This window comes from Mchenga conophoros, linkage group LG4 (assembly GCF_057382185.1).
Source record: "Mchenga conophoros isolate Kocher_MC1m ecotype Shallow Benthic linkage group LG4, M_conophoros_male_GT1.1, whole genome shotgun sequence".
Taxonomy (NCBI): Eukaryota; Metazoa; Chordata; class Actinopteri; order Cichliformes; family Cichlidae; genus Mchenga; species Mchenga conophoros.
In genome coordinates this window covers 16905362-16930940 of record NC_140529.1, presented here as the reverse complement: position 1 = coordinate 16930940, position 25579 = coordinate 16905362, and the positions used below count along the sequence as shown (strand labels likewise).

At 42.3% G+C, this 25579-nt stretch overlaps 1 protein-coding gene across 2 annotated transcripts in view; it reads left to right on the top strand.

The window, feature by feature from the left end:
- Window positions 1–25579, top strand: part of prkcbb (protein kinase C, beta b) — a 109096-nt gene that overhangs the window by 55471 nt on the left and 28046 nt on the right. For both annotated transcript variants that reach the window (XM_085270722.1, XM_085270721.1), the window contains exons 9-15: window positions 3603–3746; window positions 11862–12035; window positions 13892–13983; window positions 14951–15013; window positions 15990–16128; window positions 19592–19672; window positions 20197–20304. In XM_085270722.1, the coding sequence (XP_085126848.1) occupies window positions 3603–3746; window positions 11862–12035; window positions 13892–13983; window positions 14951–15013; window positions 15990–16128; window positions 19592–19672; window positions 20197–20304 (801 nt within the window). The remainder of the gene's footprint in view (window positions 1–3602; window positions 3747–11861; window positions 12036–13891; window positions 13984–14950; window positions 15014–15989; window positions 16129–19591; window positions 19673–20196; window positions 20305–25579) is intronic.

The following is a 25579-nucleotide window of genomic DNA, read 5'->3' as shown; positions in this document are numbered from 1 at the left end:
TTCAGCATTTGTCTGGTGGTCTTTTATCATCTGCATGGCTTTAGCGTCAAACATAAGGCCTGCGTGCCAGAATCAGCCTGACAAAGACCCCAATCTGGCCCGCTGGCAGGCTTTGGAAAATGTAAAGGAGGGCATAGATTTTGGTCTTTTAACTGTAGTTTTAAATCTCATGGACATTGACAGTACAGCAAAGTAATTCAGTTATAGATTTACACACATTCTTCCAATCTAAGCTCAAAGAGTCATGCTGACAGATTTCTTTCATTTACTACAGCAGCATTTCTTTACCATGTAGAAAACCTGAGACATAATGTTACAATTGCTCTTCTTTGTCTTACATTAAGGTCTCTCATTGATTGAATGCGTAGTTAAACCTTTTACACTGACAGAAATTGGAGTTTCACCAGTTCGGCCCACATAAGATCAAAGTGGGCTGTATGTAGCCCGCTGTATAAAACGAGTTAGACATTCCTGCTTTAGACAGAGTTAGTGCGAGAGAGCGGCATTACTCTGCAGGCTTTGCCTTCAGCATGCTCCGCTGCTCGCAAACACCTTGACTGTTCCCGCTTGTTTGTGTGTCTGTGTGTGTTTGCGTGACAACAGATGGAGACAGATAGAGGCTTTTATCCATTGATGAGCTGAGAACTGTATGGCGTGCACCACACGCAGTGCAGGGAGCCGCAGAGCAGTGGCAGTGAGGAAATTACTGCAGCGGCACAGGACAAAAAGTGCAGAGACCGTCAGTGTGGATCATCAGTTTAAGATAAGATTGGAAAAAGATTAGATGTGCTCTGCCTGTACCTCTGTTTCTGAGCGAGGAGGCATGTATTAATTAAGATTAATATACTAAGAGCATTTTAAAACTGAAGCGCGGCTTAACAAAGTAGAGAATACGATTAAAATTCTTACAAGGGAGATAAGACGAGAGGGAATGACAAGGTCGAGACAGAGAGATGGTTAGAAATGAAGAGCGAGCAGAGGACTGACAGCTGCTGATACACACGAATAAATGGAAAGTTAGAGACAAAGGCCAAATCTATAAAGATGAAGGTGAAAATGAAACAGAATAAATGATAAACGAAACACAACGAGGAAGATTTCTGTCTTTCAACACATTTTGATTGTTTCACAGTAAAATTTAAAGGCATGGAGTTATGTTTACATCTGGGGCTTCAGTATCTTAAAGTCAGTAATTATTTGTGTGCGCTTAGTGGTTTTTATATAAACTGAAAAAAAAAGATAAAAAACGATCTTTCTGGTTTTTGCCAGTAAAGGTTGCAAATGCAAACACAAACAAATATCATACTTTACACATGAGCACTATGTAGAAGTCTTTTTGCCACACTGTGTTTTAATTTTGCAGTCAGACAAAGGAAAACAGTGGTACATGTCACTGAAACCGTAAATGCTTTACTTAGTCCCTAAGGACCCCAAAGCACTTTACATTCAGTGATGGCAAGCTGGGGCGCACTGACAGAGGTGAGGCTGCCGGACACTGGCGCCACCGGGCCCTCTGACCACCACCAGTAGGCAACGGGTGAAGTGTCTTGCCCAAGGACACAACGAGCCGGGGCTCAAACCGGCAACCTTCCGATTACAAGACGAACTGCCAACTCTTGAGCCACGATCGCCCCGTAAAACCGTGACACGATCACAATTACTGTGAGTGCGTGCAATGAACTCACAATCTTTGTTGCACCAAGACAGCAATAAAATGACAATAAGCTGGCAACAAGAGTCAGTCTGCTACCAGTTGTGACTGAATGGGGTCAATTTAGCAATTACATGCAATCTGTTCATGATAATACAGAGATTAAATGTGATAAATCAGGGAAAATCTCAAATATATTCACATTACCTCCTTCATTCAGAGGAAATTTCACCAAGCATAGTTATCAGAAAGAGGGAAAACGTGGCCCCAAGGAGCAGACTCACAGAAATGGAGGACATTGAAAGGGATTTTATTTACAGTGAATCAACAAATTAAAGTTAGTGAGGCACGACTGGTGCAGATTTAGTGGGATGATCTAAAAGAGGGAAAAAACTGAGTTAGAAATAAAGGAGCTTCTGTAACTAAATTAAACAAAGGGAAAAGCAAATGGTGCTTACTCGTCACACTGTTGTGCAAGAGGGAACAGAGGGGTTACCAAGAGAGGCCAAGATGGGGAGACGAGATTGCAGGCAGGCAGGTGAGTGGGGAAGCCAGGTGGGTTACTCCAGGAAGCTTAAGGTTTGTAATTCTTCCAAATATGGTTTCATGGGTCTGGAGAAAGTAAGACTAAACTAAAGTAGCACAGGAAAAACAGGTTTATAACTTGAAGCAAAGGAATAGGAGAAACACTAGAGATCCTAAAGGTTACCATAAAGGCTGCAATAATGATCTGGCAAAGAACTGCCGCTCCGTTGCCGCCCTGATAAGGGAGATCAGACACAACTATGTGAGGCAAACCATCCCCAGCCTGTCCAGACTCACAATGGTCAGTCTCAGGGCGTTAGGGCGTTTTCACACCTACAGTTCGTTTACTCTGGATTGAATCAGTTGATGAGTTTGTGAACTTGTAGCTTTTCCCCATGGTTTGTTTTCTTTTTGCAGAGAGAAAAATCCAAGTGAACTCTAAGCAAACCAAAATGCGTCACCACTTACTAGATGAGAATATTCAGTCTGCTTATTGACCAGCTGTGTCTGGGCCGGGAGCAACAAAAGTAAATACAGGAAGAAGGTTCTGTGTTCTGGAATACTACAAGCATGAACATGGAGAATGTTCATTCCACAGCTAGTTGCTAGCTCATACAGACGTTTGGACATCTATACTACCTCCTACATCCCAGAGTACAGAGCATGCATGGCTCCAGGAAGTTTTTAGCTCAGACTTGAAACGTACACCCGGTAGTTGGTTTGGATCGAGGTCAGATCACATTCACACCATAGATAAACTGCATTAAAGTTCATTTGGAACCAAACCATCTAAAAGGTCTCAGTGCGGTCGTTTTGGTCCACACCCAAGTGCGATTACCGTGTTCACACCTGCACAAGTGAAACACACCAAGGGGGAAAACAAACCAGATATCAATTTAAACAGAGTAAACACTGCAGGTATAAAAACATCTTCAGAGTCGGACCTAATTGTTTGGTGACTTGGGGTTGAGGGTGTCGCATGTTCTGAGCGACCGGTAACTTGTTATAGTGAATGCAAAAAGCATTCTATGCAATCACCAGGAAGCCACGACAGCCTGGAAGTTTCCAGAAAACTAGAGCTACTGTGACTGGTCCATATTATGTAATTACGGTTTTAAATCATATAAACCATTAAGAGCAGATCTTTAATTCTCAGTTGTTAGGTCTTATAGTCATGCTTACTAATCTGTTTCTGATTTGATCTTTGTTTATGGCAATTATGCAAGTGTTTTCAAAATTACTAATAGTATTCATTAACATTAAAATGCTACAAAAAGCACTTCTTAATTAAGTCCAGATGGATCAATAACACCAACATCCTCATCCTGACATTTTAAAAAAATATTAGCTCACTATGAAATCCTGGATTTCGGGTGCCAATTTGTTTTGCCTAATTTCTCCTTTATTTTCTCTCACCCCCATCTAGAGGGCTAAAATTGGTCCGGGGAAGAACACAGAAGGGAAGTCAGCCAACGCCGCATCCCGGTTCGACTCCAATGGCAACCAAGACCGCATGAAGTTGTCTGACTTTAACTTCCTCATGGTGCTGGGCAAGGGCAGCTTTGGCAAGGTAAGACGTGATGTTTAAGTGTGTGTGTGTGTGTGTGTTACTGTTTTTGATATTTAACACCATTGACTTGGTGGGGATGCCAGATGGAAATTAGCCTGCATGGCTAAATCTGGCACATTTGTATTATATACCCTTCTGCCAATTAATATTTTCACTTTTTAAATAAAGTAAACAAAAAATAAACATTTTCTATGGGATACAAGGTACAGTCAAAAAGAACAGCGGCCTCACCCTTAAAATCCAAAAATCAGCACAATCATAGCTTAACAACTTGCTATACAGTGGGGGAAAAAAGTATTTAGTCAGCCACCGATTGTGCAAGTTCCCCCACTTAAAATGATGACAGAGGTCAGTAATTTGCACCAGAGGTACACTTCAACTGTGAGAGACAGAATGTGAAAAAAAAATCCATGAATTCACATGGTAGGATTTGTAAAGAATTTATTCGTAAATTAGGGTGGAAAATAAGTATTTGGTCACCTCAAACAAGGAAAATCTCTGCTCTCACAGACCTGTAACGTCTTCTGTAAGAAGCTTTTCTGTCCCCCACTCGTTACCTGTATGAATGGCACCCGTTTGAACTCATCATCTGTATAAAAGACAGCTGTCCACAGCCTCAAACAGTCAGACTCCAAACGCCGCCATGGCCAAGACCAAAGAGCTTTCGAAGGACACCAGGAAAAGTATTGTAGACCTGCACCAGACTGGGAAGAGTGAATCTACAATAGGCAAGCAGCTTGGTGTGAAAAAATCAACTGTGGGAGCAATCATCAGAAAATGGAAGACATACAAGACCACTGATAATCTCCCTCGATCTGGGGCTCCACGCAAGATCTCATCCCGTGGGGTCAAAATGATCATGAGAACGGTGAGCAAAGATCCCAGAACCACACGGGGGGACCTGGTGAATGACCTGCAGAGAGCTGGGACCAAAGTAACAAAGGTCACCATCAGTAACACACTACAACGGCAGGGAATCAAATCCCGCAGTGCCAGACGTGTTCCGCTGCTGAAGCCAGTGCATGTCCAGGCCCGTCTGAAGTTTGCCAGAGAGCACATGGATGATACAGCAGAGGATTGGGAGAATGTCATGTGGTCAGATGAAACCAAAGTAGAACTTTTTGGTATAAACTCAACTCGTCGTGTTTGGAGGAAGACGAATACTGAGTTGCATCCCAAGAACACCATACCTACTGTGAAGCATGGGGGTGGAAACATCATGCTATGGGGCTGTTTTTCTGCCAAGGGGACGGGACGACTGATCCGTGTTAAGGACAGAATGAATGGGGCCATGTATCGTGAGATTTTGAGCCAAAACCTCCTTCCATCAGTGAGAACTTTGAAGATGAAACGAGGCTGGGTCTTCCAACATGACAATGATCCAAAACACACCGCCCGGGCAACAAAGGAGTGGCTCCGTAAGAAGCATTTGAAAGTCCTGGAGTGGCCTAGCCAGTCTCCAGACCTCAACCCCATAGAAAATCTGTGGCGGGAGTTGAAAGTCCGTGTTGCTCGGCAACAGCCCCAAAACATCACTGCTCTCGAGAAGATCTGCATGGAGGAATGGGCCAAAATACCAGCTACTGTGTGTGCAAACCTGGAAAAGACCGATAGTAAACGTTTGACCTCTGTTATTGCCAACAAAGGTTATGTTACAAAGTATTGAGTTGTATTTTTGTTATTGACCAAATACTTATTTTCCACCCTGATTTACGAATAAATTCTTTACAAATCCTACCATGTGGATTCATGGATTTTTTTTCACATTCTGTCTCTCACAGTTGAAGTGTACCTCTGGTGCAAATTACTGACCTCTGTCATCATTTTAGGTGGGGGAACTTGCACAATCGGTGGCTGACTAAATACTTTTTTGCCCCACTGTATATTATGCTCCCTGTGACTTTGGCCTCTTAATTTACATGTAGTTTAAGTCGATATATGAGCCAGCTATCATGGACACAGAAAACCTTGTTTTTTTTATAACTTGTGTGCTATAGCGAATATATCTGGGAGGCTCTTGTTTGTCTGTGTGTTTGTTTGTTTGAGCATCAGAGCTTTGCTGTATAACTGCAAACAGAGCTTACAGCAAAGGAAAGAAAACATGGCCAAAAAGAGGAGATGGAGACAGAGGGAATCAAAGGTGATGAAGCACGAGTAGGGCGAGGTGGATGAAGAGAAAGAGGTGAGGAAGATGATGCGACAAACAGGTAGGCGATGGAAGAAGAGAGGCGAGAGATGTGAGGCATCGCGACAAGGTTGACGTGAATAAAATGAGCGAGAGGTAAAAACGTTGGACTGAATGAAAAGCGGGAAAAGGCGGGGGGCGGGGGGGGGGGGGGATGTTAGAGTGATGTGAATGAATGAAAATCAAGGCAAGAAACAGAAAGAATGGGAAGATGCTGTGAAAGCCAGACAGAGGGGTAGAGCAGCAGGGTGGAGGGAGGCCGAAAGTGACATAAAGAGCACGAAAGAGAGAGAGAGAGACCATTGTCTGAGTATCAGACTTGTATGCCGGCTGCCTGTTTCCATGGTAACAAGCATTTAAAGCTACACTGATGCGTCATTGTAATGGAGCCTGAGTTGAAGCGCGATCATTACTGGAATACCCAACTCACACAAACGCAGACTGCTGAAGCATGCAGAGATGCACAGCTTCAGCAGAAGACAAAGTGTACACACACACACAAGCAAACACACACATGTTGGAAAGCACATTCCTGCAAATGTAAATCCAACAGTCATTTTAGTCTGTGCTATGCAGACGCACACACGCACCAGAACATTTTGTGAGACGAGTCGCTCACATGACGTGTGTGTCACTTTAAAGGTTCCTGAGTGTGCGTGGGAGGCTGGTAGGACCTGCTGCCACACAACCGGAGTAACACAATACTGCTGCAAACACTTCTCTGTGATTATAGGACACATGTGCAGTCAAGAGGGCACGCTTCATTTTGGCCTGCCTCATCATTCTTTATACGCATGCATCGCGGCGTAATAAGAGCTGGAGTTGCACAGACACACAAAAATAACTTCAAGTTTACAGCTGCTGCTTCCCAAAGGCAGTTGGTGTCTCATTTTCATACGGCGCCACAGCAAAAACAGGCATTGCTGTGCAGAATAATGAATTTTAGCAAATTTTATGATAGCCAAAAGCAAAAATTGTCATTACTGTAAGGTCAAGGGTGTCAAACATGAGGCCCAGGGACCAGAATCAGCCCAGCAAGGACTCCAATTCGGCCCACTATACAGCTTCAGAATAATGAAGGAGGGCATAACGCTTTTTTGGACATTTATCGTATAGTTTCATTGGTTCGGTCCACTCAAGATCCAAGTGTGTTGCAAATGGTCCACAACATAAAATACATTAAGGACTTATATTCTGAGAGTTTGTAGCCTTCTTTTTTTGAAAACACTGTAGAATAGACAGTAAGGCGTGAAGATACCACAGGGGGGACTGACACAGTTCCCCGGGTGGGCTCCCTGCAGTAGCCTTTGAGCATACGGGTGAGGAATTGTGTTAGGATACATGAATGTTCCCTTTAGTTTTTTGGTGGGACACAGTAACACAATACCAGCAATAACACTTCAGCTGAGAGATGCATGTATTTTTAATCGCTGTAAAATCATTTTTGTGTTGCCAACATCCTTGCCTGGATTTGTGGCAATGGCTACAGTGTTGAATTATCCCTGGAAGCACAACATCAGGAATTATTTAAAAAAAAAAACATCTCTGCACTTTCCATACTTTGCGCAGCCATCCAGTGGGCCTGGTTTGGAAGCTCTAATAGGCCACAAACCTCATGCTTGACAATCCTCTAGACCAGCTAAGACTGTGTGGTAGTGGGCTATTACACAACAAATTAGTTCTTGGTTACAGTTTCCCCCCTTTCTCCTCACAGAAGACACTGCAGCCTGAGATTTGCTGTACACAGAAGAATAATTATTGGAGTAATGAACAAACTGATGGTATTTAAAAAGAAATGTTCTTCAAGCCCACCACACAAACACTGTAACTAAAGCCACTGCAGACATGATCCAAATGCAAAAGGAAGTCTTAAAAGTTTTCATTTAGGTTTTCTTGGAACACTCAATGCCTCAGTGGAAACAACAGCTGCGTATACTATATATAATAAATGACCGTTTTTAATGATACACACAGCCCACTGTGATGCAGCACAGTGCAGATTCTTGCAGGGCAGCATTCATTTTGCCTGGATAAATTCACTGTGCAAGGTCAGCAGAGAAAACACAGCGGCATCATTTACGACACATGACAGCTAATATCCTCGAGACGGCTTTCTGGCAAACGACCCTGAAAAACTTCCCAGGGTGCAAACAGTGACACACATGCTGCAACCGGTCTATGAGTGGATCAGACACCAAACATCCTTGTGGTCAAGCACAATAACTGGGAAGGTGAAAAAACAAGGATAATAAATGCAGAAGTTAAAATGTGTAATCGATGGTGGTGTAATGATGCCAAAAAGATCATGTTGTTACTGTCTGACCTGTGCGTTTTATGTCTTTCTCCTGTGCTGGTCTTGTCCTTGTGGTTGTATAAAATGAACTTTGGGCCAGATGGTGTCCTTCCTCTCTGTTTCAACTCTATAAAGTTTGTATTTACATAAAGTCACGCTGCCACCATATGCACACACGCACACACTCAGTTGTGTTCAACAAAGTATACTACCAGCTGAAGTTTTTAAAACTGGCAGCTGTATAACCAAAAACGCATATTAATACCCTGATACGTGCTCACGCACACACCCGTCTACATATATAACTGCGTCTCTTTGTCCATATGTGCTGCACTCCCCACAGAATACCGAACCCAGTAACCTCTCTGCATTATCATACCTGAATATTTATAAGACATAAACAGCAAAGTTGCTAAGTTTCTCATCTCAGAGGGGGAAAGCGGGAATAAGAGGTCACTCTTATTGCTCCATTCTTAAAGAATTTAGAGAGAATAACGAGTGTGACATCAATGTGTTTGCACCGCGAAGCTGATGCTCATTTCCTGCCTCTAAATAATGAGTAAGAAGAAGTAATTTTTTTTTATTTCTTACGTCTTTGTGGTATATGTTTCTATTTGCAGACATACAGCCTGTAGAGATCAAGCTTGTGTTCTTTCTCACGGCTGTGTCTGTTAGCCTCAGAGGAATGGTCAAGTGGAATTTTGGTGACTAGGTTCGCCCTGTGGTTTGTGCAAATTAAAATCGAATGTTTAATAATAGATATAAATGCACAATACAACTGAATGAAAAACAACTTCTTGAGGTCACAGAAGTCATTTGGCCTTATGGGAACTACACATGGCAAACACCGCAGCCTTTCCACAGCATTCTAAAATGTAAGTTGGTGCCTTTGCCCTTATTCCAAGCAAGAAATCATTGAAATATCTTCACTACTAAGCAGAGATGGGCAGCAATGCGTTACAAGTAACACATTACTGTAATCTGATTAATTCTTAAGGTAATGAGTAAAGTAATTATTGCAAAAAAGTAATTAGATTACTCTTACTTTTCCGCAACCACGCTGTGTTACTGCGTTACTTAATCGTGATTTTTGTTTGCGAGAGTGTCTCATGACAATGACGTACGAGCGTGTGACGCCCGTGGCAGCAACAGACGTGTGCAGATCAACAATGGATCATATGGAGTGCAGGAGATAGTACGACCATGCAGCATTTAAAGCGTGGAAGTACTGACATTGCTTTGAGTTTGAGTCCCTAAAAAGTGACAGAAACATTAGCATCCGTTGTACAGTCTGCGTGGAAAGAAAACTTCTTTTTACAGCGAAAAATTAAACTTCAAATCTGAGCAAGCACCTAGCACGCTTCCACGGGAATGTGAAATTCACAGAGCGAACCTCAGATCCCCCAACTGACATACCGCTGCGGCACCAGGCAAACCTCCGCGTGCTCCACTCTTGCTAAACAGGTGAAAACAGATTTAAGAGCAACAGGATTTAGTGCTGCTGAATCTTTGGTTTTATTTATTTTTTGCTGTGTTTTACTTGCATCTATTTGAAAGACACAAAAAAACTATTTTTATGCTGGAATATGCAGAAAATAGGTTTGAATGTTAAGTAATAAATAACTAAGTAATAAAGTAACTAATTACTTTTGGAAAATAAGTAATCAGTAAAGTATTGGGATTACTTTCTTGGAGAAGTAATCAGTAATTAGTAATGAATTACTGTTTTCAAGTGACCACCACTGCTACTAAGTCACAGTGACTTTCTGGAAAAAAAAACAGACAATTGTGAAAAATGAAGCACAACCTTATTGCTTCCATAGGAATGAGGGGGTAACATTAGCCAAATTATTAGCTGATTATTAGCACGTGGAAAGATAGAAGCAGAGGCTTTAGCAGTTTGCTGCTCTGTAGCATTCAGGTGTCTGTTAACACAATGCCACAATCTTCCCAGGAGTGAACGTCCCAGCAAATTCAGTTCAAGGTCAGGGTCAGAGAAACTACCGACAGATTGTGCAGACCTCAGTTAGCATGTTAAATGTAAAAGCTCATGACAGTACAGAAACAAAACTGAAGGAACCACAAGAGTTCTTCCACAATATGCTTTGAAAAGAGGAGAACGAAGCTGTTTGGCAACAAACAAACACAGTATATGGGCACAAACGCCTCATACCAGCTGTCAAGCACAGTGGTGGAGGGGTGATGATTTGGGGTTGTTTTACAGCCACAGGACCGGTGCATCTTACAGTCATTGAGTCGACTAGAGTCACATGTAGTAGTACATTAATATGCCTCTAGGTTAAAATTCAACATATAAGGAACAGTTAATTTTGTAGCTGTGTGGTTAGATAGGCTGAAACACACCAACTCTCTGCATTTCTCAAACTATCTCAATGTTACCTTAAACATGAATGCTGCACACACACCCTCAACAGGCTCCTGTAAATCCTTTCTTTCTTTGAAGGTTGAATTTAATTGAACTTTTGCTCTGGTCACAAGTCTGTGTGAACCTTTCATGACACCTGGTCCGCATTTGGCAACCACATAAAAGTAATCACAATTCAGGGTGTGTTTATTTTCATTTATGTGCATCTCATAAGTGGATTACAAGAAGCTGTCATCCTTGAATTCCCAATAAAAAGTCAAACTTGAGTGCTGCCAGGCAGTTTCTGAGTTCGCCCATGTGTCCCTCACAACACCCTGCCCTTCTTAAAATTTATTTAACCTTTTTTTCTGTTTTTTAATCCCAGTCTCTTCACCTATCAACCTTCCTTTATCTACAGTTTCCCCACACTGTGAACCATATGATCCAGGAAATGTGAAATAAGCCCTTTTTACTTTGATTTTTGTCTTCTTTGTCTTTTTTTCTCTCCTTTGCTTCATCCTTACTGTTCATGAAGGGCAAAAGGAAGTCGAACAGTATAAAAATCTTTGAGAAACTCTGACTAATATTAAAGTTATCACAAGAAGAACCACTGGCTAAGCGCTTTCTCCCCTTGCAGGGAGATTGCTGCAGCAGCTTTTAGGTTTTGCGTCCTCTAACGGCATCATTATGTTTAATACTTGTAAGAGTGGCGAGTTTCGAATTCATTATATAATTAATGTTTGTTAAAGCCTTGCTAGCCATCCAGCAGGGGTTATTGAACACAGATTTTGTGGCTTACAGAACAGGCCGTTAAAAAATGTCTCGATTACGATTAATTTTTGTTATCTCGCACAAATTGTACCCATGTAATGTATGTGATGTATAAAAATGGCTTTGAGTGACTCTGTAAGAGGCTTCACATCATCCCATTTTCCTCTTTCTCTCCTTTCTTATTCCCCTGGTTATTTCGCCTCCATTGGCGTCTTGAAAAGTGATGAATCGGTTTCTCTTTGTCTTTTTTCTCTTTATTTCTTACTTTGACTGTCTAACCCAAAACAGTCAGAGAAGCTTTCCTTCATCGCTCTGATCCTTTATCCCCGTCCTTCACAATACCTCCCCTGTTTCTCCTGTTTCTCCTTTTCTCTCTCTGTTTCTTTCCCTTCTTTGTTGGTACAGAGCCATGACAGCAGCTGTGAGCCTTAAAGATTTTGAATATTGATGAATTCATCTTCTCGCATTTCCCACATGTTCTTTGTTCGCCCTCTCTCTAAGGTGATGCTGGCAGAGCGCAAAGGAACCGAGGACTTGTACGCTGTAAAGATCCTGAAGAAGGACGTCGTGATCCAAGATGATGACGTAGAGTGCACCATGGTGGAGAAGAGAGTGCTAGCTTTATCTGGAAAGCCCCCGTTCTTAACACAGCTGCACTCTACCTTCCAGACTATGGTGAGTGGGCCGACATGTTCCCACCGAATATATCTCACTGAGATATATTCATTTTATTTTATACAAACTTAAAAGCTGCCCTGTTTTAACTTGTCACTCCTTAAATTTAATTGGCACTTTCAGAATATACTGTCATGTTCACCATCATGGATCTCAAACAAGTAATAGACATTAATACCAATGCTGAAGCTAACACTTTTTTAGGTACACCTTGTTTTCACCTTGAGAATTTCCTTCATTCTTCATGGCACAGATTTAACCGGGTCATGGAAACATTCCTTATTTATTCTGGTCCATGTTGACATGGCTGCATCACACATGTTAATCTCCCATCTCACCACAACTCACTGTTGCATTCAAGAAACCATGATTTGAGCTTTGTGACACAGTGTGTTATCCTGAGGATGGTGCACTGTAGGCAAAAAGGCTGCTAAGTTGGTACTAAAGGGCCCACAGTGTGCCAAGAAATACTATTACACCCCCACACAAGGCAGGAGGAATCTGAGGTTTCATGTTGTTTATGCTAAATTCTGACCTTCAACACTAATCAGACCAATGCTTTTCAAATATTTTAATCCAGTTTTGTTAAGATTGTGTGATTTGTATTCTCAGTTTCCTGTTCTTAACAGGAAACAACAAACACTCCACATTCAAAGTCACCTAAATCCCATTTCGCCCCCTTTATGATGCTCAGTTTGGAGTTCAGCAGGTCACCTGCACCGTGTCTACATGCCTGAGTGCATAGAGCTGCTGCCATGTGATTGGCTAACTGGATATTTGCATTAACAAGTAGTTGAACAGGTGTAGCTTCTAAAGTGGTGGTCTTTGTATTTGGAAGGAATTTTAGACCCGGTTTCTCAAAATGTAATTTGTACTTTAACTTTATATTGTGTATCTTTTATTTATTCGTTTTGTTATTCAGTCTACATGGATTATATTAACCTTTCAGTGGAAAAATGTGGAGTTTTTTGTTTTTTTAATATATCTGGTTATACATGCTACCAAACACAAGAACTACAACCTAAAAAAAACATCTGGAGTGACTGCTTACCTGTTGTCCCAAGTTTACAGCTGGAATGCACAAACTTTATAATGTGCATTAGTCCTAATGATGAGTCAGCAGAGGGGTAAATATAGCTCTCCTGCTTCATTAACACTCATCTCTGCATTCTCACTGATTAGTGATGTGTTGTAAATGCATTTGAATGACAAAAGTAAATAAAACCGATCTGATACTGACACACACACCTACACACACACACATTTTGTACATCAAATTCAGTTATTACATGCAGGCAGTTACAATGCAATTACAATCATGCATGCACACATCCATACAGTAATATGGCGCCTATGCAGTGCATACGCAAGTACAGTTAACCCACACACTCACACACACACAGATACTATAGGCTCGCACACAGAACAAGCAACTGCTCATAAGACTTATCAGGGAGTACAGACTCTAACACTAAAAAACTTCGCAATAAACTCCAGAACACACAGACACACACACCAAATCCCTCCACATTTTCTCACTTACTGAAACTTATTGGCAATTTCTGTAGATAATGGAGGACTACAGGTCCCTAAATTGATGTCACCGTGTTCCCTCAGTTGAAGACTTATTGGATCCACCGACAACCCAATCACCACTTTTCTCCCCGTCCTCCTCACTTCCTCTGTCATATTTTCTGCATCTCTCCTCTGATCTTCTCTCAATTCGCGCATCAAACTCACAGCAGTCCCTTCCACCTCCACAGTATTTTACGCTCCTTTGACCTCTCATCCATTTTTATTAACGTGCACTTTGTGACCTGTCTTTCTCTGCTTGCCCTTCTACGCCCCCTCCACAGGACCGTTTGTATTTTGTCATGGAGTACATAAACGGCGGAGATCTCATGTATCAGATACAGCAGGTCGGCAAGTTCAAAGAACCTCACGCTGTGTGAGTACACAAACACACACACACAGACAGAAAATCAGAGCCCCGTGAAAGCAGGTGTTTCACACTTTAGTAATACCTGTTTAAATCGTGGTGAATAAGCCATCATCAGCTTGACTGGTGATGGATGAGCAATCCCAGCAGAGCCCGGAGGTGAAATATGTTGTTTGCCCCCAATGCAGCTTGCTGCTCTGAAGAGCTTCAAAGAAATGAAAGTAATCCAGCAGCTCCTGAGAGTTTTCAGTGCATGGCGCAGTACCTCCAGAACTGCAGAATATAATTACGGTGGCTGGCGAGATCGCTGGTGTCAAGCCCAACCAGCAGGCTGACACATTTGACAAGTGGGGCTGTCGGTGTCGAGCGAGAGCTGTTGAGGAGTTAGCCCTTCATGTAATTCATAGAGAATTAAAGTTTCTTCCCTATGGCTGAAGGTTCAGACTGCAGAGGGGGTAAGTCGAAGTACACGAGGAACTCTTTTAACTAAGGCCATCAGCTTGTTCGCTCTCTTTTTTTTATTAAACAGGAAATCCTTCTCCACGGATGATTAAATTGCTTTGAACTTCAGTGTTGCAGAGTCTTTTTGTATATTGAGAGCTTCAGTATTTATTCTTTAATGCTGCTGCTCATCATTCTGAGCACAGAAAGAACATCTAATTAGCTCCAAACGGGCTCTGCACAGTTTTCACAACCAAATGACTCTTGCTGTCTTTAAAATGCGCTTTTTAAACGCAGAGAGCGCATGCACGCCCGCGCAAGCGTGGCCGACTGTGCGGTCTGTCCGTCCAGACCTCTGCCGCTGATCTTATCAGTTGCTTGCTGGCCTTGAAGAGACAGGAGTGACCTTTACTCTGACACGCGCATACACGCACACAAATGATCTGTTTTCCTGCTGTCCTTTTTCTCGGCCTCTGTCTAATTGCCGATGTTGTTGCCGTTTGTGTTTTTTGTGTGTGTGTGTGTGTGTGTGCAGATTCTACGCTGCAGAGATAGCGATTGGTCTGTTTTTCCTACATCAAAAGGGCATCATCTACAGGTAACATCCATAACACAACCTACTAAACGCAGAACATTAACCAAATATAGATGAGCTCACACAGTAGTACGTACCTGAAATAGTGCAAATGAAATCCACGGTGTGTCTTTTTTCCAGTTTCCCCCTGTCTGCTCCTCTCCAGCGTATGTCGGCAATTTCTTCCTGTTAAAAGGGAGTTTTTCCTTCCCACTGTCGCCAAGTGCTTGCTCATAGGAGGTAGTTTGATTGTTCGGGTTTTCTTTGCATTATTCTAGGCTCTTTATCTTACAGTATAAAGCGCCTCGAGGCGGCTGCTGATGTGATTTGGCGCTATATAAATAAAACTCAACTGAACTGAATGAATTACTGCCATGTGCCAAATATACTCTTATACAATATGGAAGTTTATAAAATCAGGAAGTTTCAGAGTGAATTTGTGACTTGTCAGTAAAGTAAAGTTTCTTTCAGCACAGTATTAGCAGCTAGGATAATTAAAATGAACCTGTTGTGCTCATTTCCAGCACTGTTGTGTTCTTCTTGGACTACTAGAGAAGTTTTGTATGACTGGCAGTTCAAAATAGTCTTAATTTGTTAGAGTGATGTCAGTTTGATCACTACTGGTGTATTGCTACAAGCCAAAGGTGAATGTGAGCTATTCAGTACTATATATGTTTTATTATAAGGTACTTCACAAATGTAAAAGAAATGAGAAACAATGTAAATTTAACCTTTCTTCACATCTAACACATTGTTTGGACTAACGCAGGCATTCACTTCAACATGAGCTGGAAGTTGTACATAATGTAGATCCATCTGTAATGTTCAGAAAGGGTTGTACAGTCGAACTGATGCAGTCTCAATAGCTGAGGATCACATTTCACAAACCTTTTGAGCCTCTAAATTGAATTGTAATACAGATTTGCCGTTTCGAGTATCGGTGCCAAGTTATGTTGATTAGTCTGTTGTTCCTTTTTGACTTTGCTTCACCCTCTCACAGAGACCTGAAGCTGGACAATGTAATGCTGGACTGTGAGGGCCACATTAAAATAGCAGACTTTGGCATGTGTAAAGAGAATATGAATGATGGAATCACAACCAAGACCTTCTGTGGCACACCGGATTACATTGCTCCTGAGGTAAAGTGTGTGTGAGAGTGATGGTGGTTGGATCTGTTGTATTGATCTCTCACTGTTCTCCTGCAGTAGCTACACAGCTCAAAAAGAGGCTAAATAAAACTTTTATTTTGGAAAAAACTTTGCTTTCTTGCAGACAACTAGAAGAGAATACTCTCGTGTTTGCATGTATGTAGCTGGAGCCATGCTTTACTTATTAATAGTACTTCTGTCCTAATGTAACAGGAGCACTTTCTAAAGCTCACTAAAATACTACATTAAATTTGTCTAATTTGTTAAAATACCCAAAGCTGAAAATGACACATTTCAGTTTTGCACCGGTTTTTGTGCCAGACTATTTCTTGGCCAGAAGCAGGGATTTCCTCAAGTCTTGCCGTCTTTTTATGTAACACTCAGCAGAAACGCCAACGAGCATCTCTCCATGAAAATAAACTCTCCCTTAAAGTGTCGGTGGTAGTTTGGTAGTTCTATTAGCTGGAATACATAATGATACTTTAATTGCATTTCAGCCTCACTATCAGTTTGCTCTCATGTCAGTCAGCCCATGTAGTCTAAACGTCCCTCAAAATTAACTGACTGTGTAGGTATTATATTTGGGAACATTATTACCTCCTGGATTCACACAATAAAAAAGCCTTTCAGTAAATTTACTGCACTCTGCTAAAGTAAATAGTTCTACCACTGTGAACTTGGTAAGTCAAATCAAAAATCAAATCAAATTCAAATTCAAATTTTATTTGTCACGTACACAGTCATACACAGTACGATATGTAGTGAAATGCTTGGACAACTGCTCGTGACCTAAAGAAAACAAAAAAGGAAAAGGCTATGAATAAGATAGGAAATAAATATGAAAAATTAAAAAGGGTAAATTTAACTAGGAAGGAATAAAATATAAATTAAGGTTAAAAATGAAATAACTGTACAACACAAATTAGAATGAAGGGTAAATTTAACTGGGAAGAATAAGATAAAATATATAAATTAAAGTTGAAAATAAAATAACTGTACAACAAAATACACAATATAGAACTATATAAGAATGTATGAAGAAATATAAATAAATATATACACAATAACAGCAGCGTGATTTAAGTAATGAAGTGAAAACAATGTCCAGAAAGTCCAGTGTGTGTAAGAACTGTATGTGTGGGTCAGTACTGTGTGGTGGTGTGATTGAGAGACCGTATCGCCTGCGGGAAGAAGCTCCTCCTCAGTCTCTCTGTGTTGGTCTTCAGGGAGCGGAATCGCTTTCCTGACCTCAGCAGAGAGAACAGTCTGTTGTTGGGATGGCTGAGGTCCTTCACGATCTTCCTGGCCTTGGTCCAGCACCGCCTGCTGTAGATTGAGTGCAGATCAGGGAGCTCGGAGCGGATGGTGCGCTCAGCTGACCGCACAACCCTCTGTAGAGCTCGTCTGTCCTGCATGGTGCTGTTCCCGAACCAGGTTAAGATGTTTCCCGCCAGGATGCTCTCTATGGTGCACGAGTAAAAGTTCCTGAGCACCTTGGAGGGCAGTTGGAAGTCTCTCAAGCGTCTGAGGTGGTAGAGACGCTGTCGGGCCTTTTTCACCACAGTGTTGATGTGACAGGACCATGACAGGTCCTGCGTGATGTGAACTCCGAGGTATTTGAAGCTGTCCACTCTCTCCACTGGGCACTCGTTGATGACGGGGGTCTGGTAGTTCCTCTCCTGCTTAGTGCTGAAGTCCACTATCAGCTCCTTTGTCTTACTGACGTTTAGAAGGAGGTTGTTCCTCTGGCACCAGTTCTCCAGATTCCTAATCTCCTTCAGGTAGGCCGTCTCGTTGTTATCAGAGATCAGGCCCACCACGACGGTGTCGTCAGCAAACTTGATGATGGTGGTGGAGCTGGTAGTGGCCACACAGTCATATGTGTACAAAGAGTACAGCAGGGGGCTCAGAACACACCCCTGGGGGGCTCCAGTGCTGAGAGTGGTGGAGGCTGAGACATGTCCGCCCATCCTTACTGCCTGTGGTCTGCCAGTTAGGAAGTTGGAGATCCACTGACACATAGATGAGCTGAGTCCCAGATGCTCCAGCTTGGTGGTGAGTGTGGAGGGAATTATGGTGTTAAATGCAGAGCTGTAGTCTATGAAGAGCATTTTAACATAATTCCCCCTTCTAGTGTCCAAGTGAGTGAGTGATGTGTGGAGGAGATGAGAGATGGCATCGTCTGTGGAACGATTTGGATGGTAAGCGAACTGTAGTGGGTCCAGTGTGTCTGGTAGTGAAGAAATGATGAAGTCTCTGACCAGGCGTTCAAAGCACTTCATCACTACTGAGGTGAGGGCTACAGGGCGATAGTCATTGAGAGAAGCAGGGTGGGGTTTCTTCAGGACAGGAACAATGATGGACTCTTTGAAGCATGTGGGGATCACCGACTGAGATAGAGAGATGTTGAATATCTCAGTGAACACAGGAGCTAGCTGGTATGCGCAGTCTCTGAGGATACGACCTGGGATGCCGTCTGGTCCTGCTGCTTTCCTGGTGTTCACTCTCTTGAAGGCTCTCCTTACTTCATGCTCGGAGATGACGAGCACGTTTCCGGTGCTGGCAGTATCTTCCTGTCTGCAGCCGTTAGCGCCGCTAACACTAGCATTGTTGGAGTCAGTTGCAGGTGTGGTGCACACGTCTTACTTTTGATCCATAAAACTCATAAAGCTCATCTTGCACGTGAAGCAGGTGTTTTTCTAATTGATTTTTTTCTCATACAAAATAAATGTGGTGCACAAAAGTCTTTCACAAAATAGTATCTGCAGTGTTGTCTACAGTCCACAAAATGCCTGTACTGGTTTAAAAAAAATGCTGCTCTGCCCCTTAAGTGCTCGTTAAGTATCGGCAGTAACCCTGTGGGGACGCGTACTGTGCTTGTATTACAAATAACAAGAAAAAGTGAAGTCTAATTTTAAGCACTTTTAAAAATACAGCAGCTGTTGTACAAAATGAGTAAAATACATAAAAACAATTAAAAAAAAGAGAGCATAAATAAATAAAGCAGCACAAATACAAAGGGATCAGAACTTAAAAATAGATTTCAAAGCATCTAAAAGCCAAACCTGATCTCCTCTGGGTTTTAGTAGTTTAGTTTTGAGTATTTGACCAGCAGACCTCAGTAACCTAGTGGGAGTGTGCAAAGTCAAAAGATCAGAGAGGTCAACCCAACCCAGTGCGATGCATTCAAAACAAACAATAAAATCTTAAAATGATTTCTAAACCTGACTCACTGGCAGCCGGTGTAGGGGGAGCCAGTATGGGTGATATGTGGTCTCCCAGTTAATAGCCAATAACGCTTGATGGAAAGAACGACTTATCACTGTTGACTTTTTTTTTTGACTGGAGCTATTGTTTAACAGATAGGATCATTTTCTTTAATGCTGACTACCTTTGTATCATAGACTGAAGCGATGACTGCAGCATTTCTGAACAATGTGTCTCCTATGCTCAGATTATAGCCTACCAGCCTTACGGGAAATCTGTGGACTGGTGGGCCTTTGGCGTCTTGCTCTACGAGATGCTGGCTGGACAGGTTGGTCTGTGTGTGTGTGTGTGTGTGTGTGTGTGTGTGTGTGTGTGTGTGTGTGTGTGTGTGTATTTGTGTGTGTGTATTTGTGTGTGTTCCTGTGTCTGTGTGTGAGAGAGAGAGAGTGGGTAATTGCACAAAGGATTTATTAATCTTGGTTAAGGAAAAAAATATATAACACCATCTTTGGATCTACATGAATGTGTGATTCACGCTCCTTTCAGAGCAGCGTTTTGTATTCACGGCTGAGTGTGAATAAAAACAAACACTCCTGATCTCAGCCTTTAAAATGTGACACTGTGTAATGAAAGGTTAGCTATTAAATTATATGCTATAATGAGATTTTCTCTCGTGGCATTAATAATTGTTAAGATGTGACATTTTGAAATTCTGAATATTTCATTTAGAGGCCTGCAGCTTTTAGATTCTTGGGAGAAAAAAGCTGCTTTTAATGAATGAATCAAGTATCCTCTATTTGTCCTGTGCTGCCTTCTGCTTCTCCTCACTCATTTCTCTCCTGTCCTCTCAAGCCTCCATTTGACGGAGAGGATGAAGATGAGTTATTTCAGTCAATCATGGAGCACCACGTCTCCTATCCCAAGTCAATGTCCAAGGAGGCTGTCGCTATCTGTAAAGGGGTGAGTGTACGAAAAACACACACACGCACAAAGCACGCTTTAAGCCGCGAGTCCTTGCCCGTCTCTCAAGCTCAACCTCGCTCCCTCCTCGCAAACTCACTCTCCCGCTTTCTGTCTCGCTTCCCGTATCCTCCTGACACTCTTCCCTCTTGAACACAAACATGCCGAGGAGAGAACGAGGAAGGGATTAAATCCGCTTGAGGAAAGGATGCGGGAAGAGGGAGGAGGGTGAAAGGAGGAAAAGAAGGAGACATCAAAATTATCTGCATAATTAAATCCATTGTGGTGGAACATTTATTTGGAGCGAAACAACATTGTTCCCCTCTCGCTATCTTCCCCACTTCCATCTCGCCCGCCGTCTCTGTCGTAGCGCTGTCCTCGTCCATCCTTCCCCTCGCGCTCTGCAGTGTCCATTGTCAAGCTATTGTTGTGCCTTTTTTTTTCATTGTACATCCCCTCTATCTCTTTATCACACACACATACACACACATTAGATGGCTCTAATAGCTTGAGCCTGTGCAGTTGGCTGTAGAAACTCCTTTTCAGAATAGACTGGCCAGGCCTGATTGCTGCACTCGGATTATTTGTGTTTTGCGGACACACAGTTTGTGTCACACACCCTTCGTCACATACCAAAAAACTGGAGAGAGAAAAAAATATCAATAAAATATTATTTTATCTTTTGAAGTTCTGCAGTACCCACAGAAAGCACCTACACATTAACATCAGTGTGTAGCGCGAGCGTGGATGAGGACACACACGCACACATTTGTTCCAGCATGACCTGAGTCATACATCCTCCTACTAAATTTAAAGGCAAAGGCATTCATAGGTAAATTACTGACAAGTACGTTCGCTGCATTACAAACGCCCACACTGGCTGTGTTATGTATTAGTGATGATTACCGGGTTGTAGTGCTGCAACAGTGCATCCTCAGTGGAGCATGAAAGCTCGCCTCCGTCCACCCCCAGAGCTCCCTCTGCACCCTGCTAGGACTGCCTGAGTTAACTCAGTGTGTGTGTGTGTGTGTGTGTGTGTGTGTGTGTGTGAGAGAGAGAGAGAGAGAGAGTGAGAGAGAGAGTCTCGGTGTGTATGTGAAGACAACATGAAGGCTTCATTTTAAATGCTACAAGATAATTCCATTATTCTGTTCATAAAGTGGATTTTTTCAGTGCTTTGCTTGATGCGTTCTGTCTACATGCTGGACGCTACCTTAAATAACCTGTTGTTGTAATGGGAAAATTACCACAGTTCAAGTAATCATTTTTAATAGAAGGTGATCATTTCTTGACAAGAATGAGAAGTAGTCTGATTAAAAGCAAGCATACTGATTGCAGTGTGCCTGACTCTCATCTGTTTTCAGTTTGTGTGAACAGAGATACAGGTCTCTCTGCCTCACCTCCTTCAAAACAGAAAGCTGAATGTCTTAGGCTTCAAATAATTGAAAATAACTAAGTCCATGCCAGCCAAATAAAAGCAACACTGCACGCCTCCGATCCATTATCAGATGATTAGCGCACTTTCAGGTATTAAAAGTCCAACTCTGCTGAAGTTGCGGCACGATTTCACAGCATCTCAGTAATCTGAGTTCAAACAAGAAGTAAATAGTTTAATTCTTGCCAGCATGCAGTGTTTTAATAGGCTGGTGTATTTAGATCAAATGCTTAAAAATTGTGTGTGGGTGTGTGTGAGGGGAGGTGGAGAGGGTTAGGACATGTGTGGAGAGGGAGTGATCATTTCCACTCCCCTGCTTCCACCCAATCAAGCATCCATATTTTATAGCCAGCAATGGGCAACCCGCACACAAACACACACACACATACTCTGTTCCAGTGTGTTTTGTAGCGCTGCAGTGTTAGGTACATGATTTGTTCAACTTCATTTGATTCTACAGCAAAGAGTAATTGCTCAGATGTGTCCTCACAAAAGCGAACACAGGTGCACACAAAAGCACAAAAGTGTTTTCTGCCACTGTTCTCTTTCTGCACTAACCACAGGAAGCTTTGTGAATGAAATCTCTGGGCCTCATGAGGACAGTCGCAAGTATGAAGTTTATTCATTCATCCATTTTCTTCCACTTATCCAATTCAGGGTTGCAGGGGGGCGCTGGAGCCTATCCCAGCTGCCATAACACAAAGAGACAGACAACCATTCACACTCAGATTCACACCTGTGGGCAATTTAGAATCACCATTTAATGTAACCCCACTAGCTGCATGTCTTTGGATTGTGGGAGGAAGCAGGAGTACCCGGAGAGAACCCACACAGTGTTGGGACAGTGGCAGGGGGAGTGTGACTGGGGCGGTACACCTGTCAAACAGCGGTCCTGAGATCAGAGAGGACAGAAACTTCCCATGGAGCAGACGGGCAAATGAAAAGCAGGGCCGCATGATCCGTCTGAGTTTTGGGGTTTTAAGTAGGAGGCGTCAGAAATGTTACCACAGTGATAACTGGCCTGTGGCAGCCAAGAGTTCATAGTGATGTCACCCTTGGTGGCACCAAGAACCTGCAACCTGGGAGCACGTGGCCCTTCTCTCCATCCATCCAGCACTGTGTTATTTGTTTGTTTGGCCTGGTTATTTTAGGTTTTACACCATACAACATTATGCATCCTTAACATTGAATCCCCCATCCAAATACTGACACATAGATAACACTCTTTAGCACACCTCATGAAATATTATGGTTTTTAACCCCATTCAGTTAATAAATTGTTTGTCATGGCCCTCGAGCCAGACTGTCACACTACTGATGATGTGTTGCTGCAATAGCAATCCTGCTCTGTATGAGAGGAACCGCGGGTTGGTGTATGTGTTTGGTGTGAAGCTACCCTCTGAAGGGTTATTACCGAACGCCTCTAAGTCAGAATCCTGCCTAGATGCATTGATATCGCAGCGCTGTGGATCTTCAGTTGATCTCAGTCTCAGATGGCCCATCTCCAACATTGCAATCATGTAAATGATTTCCATCTGCATGGGATGGGTCCCTTCTGTGCTTACATGGAAAGCCAGAGGCAGGGAGAGCAGCAGCAAGGTCCTCCATGCAGAAAAAATGGAGGCATTAGTGAGAACAGAAATGATACCAAGTCAAATACAGCATGAAAAGGAGCTGGGGTGGAGGTGGGTTGCAAAGTGGCTTGCGTGTATTCATTAAAGAAGTTAGCCTAACAACACACATACACAGAGCCCGCTCTATGTATGTTTTACTAATTGGATGCATACAAATGTATACATACAAATGCAGCCAGCTGTACTCCGAGATATTTGTGGAAACTTAAAATATTGGTGACTTATTGGGTTAAAACTGGAAGCATACCCTTCAAAATGAAGACTGCAGATGTACATGGTTAGTATAGGCAGATAACTTTATTCCTGTTGATCTATGAGAGTTTCAGGTATTTAATCAAATCCAAGGGAAATTACATTATACATTGACAGCATGTCAAACTAGTGTTTGCCAGATGGTAATTGCCCATTAGTATAGAGATGAGGGAAATCCTGTCATTTTCACATATGCCATTATTATCCGCAGTCAGTGGCCCAATTTTAGTTTGGCTGCTATGTGGTCGACTGAATACGATGCTCTGTCTTTCTCCTGATGAGTGAAAAAGGGTTCGTTCATATTCACTGCAGTTTTTCTTTACAGAAAACTAGCTGCTGTACCTGTACCTACTGTTCAATAGGTGACAAGTTTGGGGTTTCACTTTTAAAATGAAGTCACTAAAGGGATTTTAATCTACTGTAGGACAGCTGTGTTTTTTAAATGTGCCTTAAAACTGTTGCTACATGACAAGAGTCAGATTATAACACACTGATGTACAAATAACTGACAAATGTGATTCTTCAGGTCTTTGACACTGTCCAGCTGTCCAGTCTGTATCTGTTCATTCAGCCTATGACAGCAGGGTTAGACTCCAGTGCCCGGTGACCCTAAACCAATGGCCACAGCATCTGAATCAACTCACTTTCATACAAATCAGACAACTCCCAGCATTAGTGGTCAGGTACACCTGTATATATATATATCGCTATGCCTGTTACTTTAGGTAGAGAAAGTGGATTTGTGTGCGCGCCCATGCATTATGAGCTGCCAATGTGTTTCATGCAGATTCATGCGCATGTGCAAGCAGTGCAAGATTGACTGACCCCTGGAAAATGTTATTCTTGCTGCAATGTAATGAGTTATGACTGCTGCTCCTAAGGGAGGCACGCCCCACCCACACACACACTCACTGTAGCATCACTCCCCCATGGAGGTTTTGTGTGGACAGACATTATAAACGGTCTTTAATTACGCCTGCGGATGACTACTGTGGCAAAAGAGGAAAGAAAGACAACAGTTATTCATTTGTCTGCAGGCTGTTACTTGGTGGCTTGTATTTGCTCCCCAGGGAGAGGCATGCAAGATGACAGTAAAATGGAAGGATGGTTAAAATTAAGGATTAAGAAACTCTAATAACTATAATGAGCTTTTTCATAAACAGCAATGAAAGTGGAAGAATTGTGGTTTAAACCCAGGGCAGGAATCAGGAATAAATGAGATGAAACTTTAATGATTCCAAAGGGGAAATTTGGGGCACTGGAGCAGCACACTGTTGAGCACAGATCAGATTTAGACTCCTCTTGCAGGTTAGTAATATGGCTCCTACTTCCTTTATGTAACTGTGTGTACACATGAAAATAAAAAGTTGTAAAATCATGAGTTTCCTGAAGTGTAGTTTCCTGCAGATCATTTGTAACTTGGAAACGGTTAACACTTAAAACAACATTTTTCCTTTGGCAAAGACGAAATGATTAAACAGCTCGTTTAATGTTTTGGCAACACCAGAAGCATTGCTCCAGGGCTTGTAATGTTAGCTGTCGGATCACTATATCATTTTGATCCACACTAAAATATCTCAACAGCTCTTCAGTGGATTGCAGTGAAGTTTTTTGCAGACATTATGAGTTCTTGTATTCTAATTGCATTTAGACTAATGATCCACAACACCTATATAAAAGTCAAAAAGCATCACCAATTGGTTTTTGAAGCCTGGAGTCCTAGCTGCAGGATTATGACTGAACACCTCTAAGTCAGAATCCTTCCTACATGCACTGATGCCATATTAGCAGACTGGTCATCATCTTTGTGATTACTTTGGTCACCAGTAGTTTGTATGAAAGACGGTAACTTTTCTGCAAACACTCACCAGCTACTCGCCAAGCAGTAGTGAAAAAGTGAAAAGTGTGACACACACCGTGAACAAAGTAAACCCTTTCAAAACACGGTGGTTGC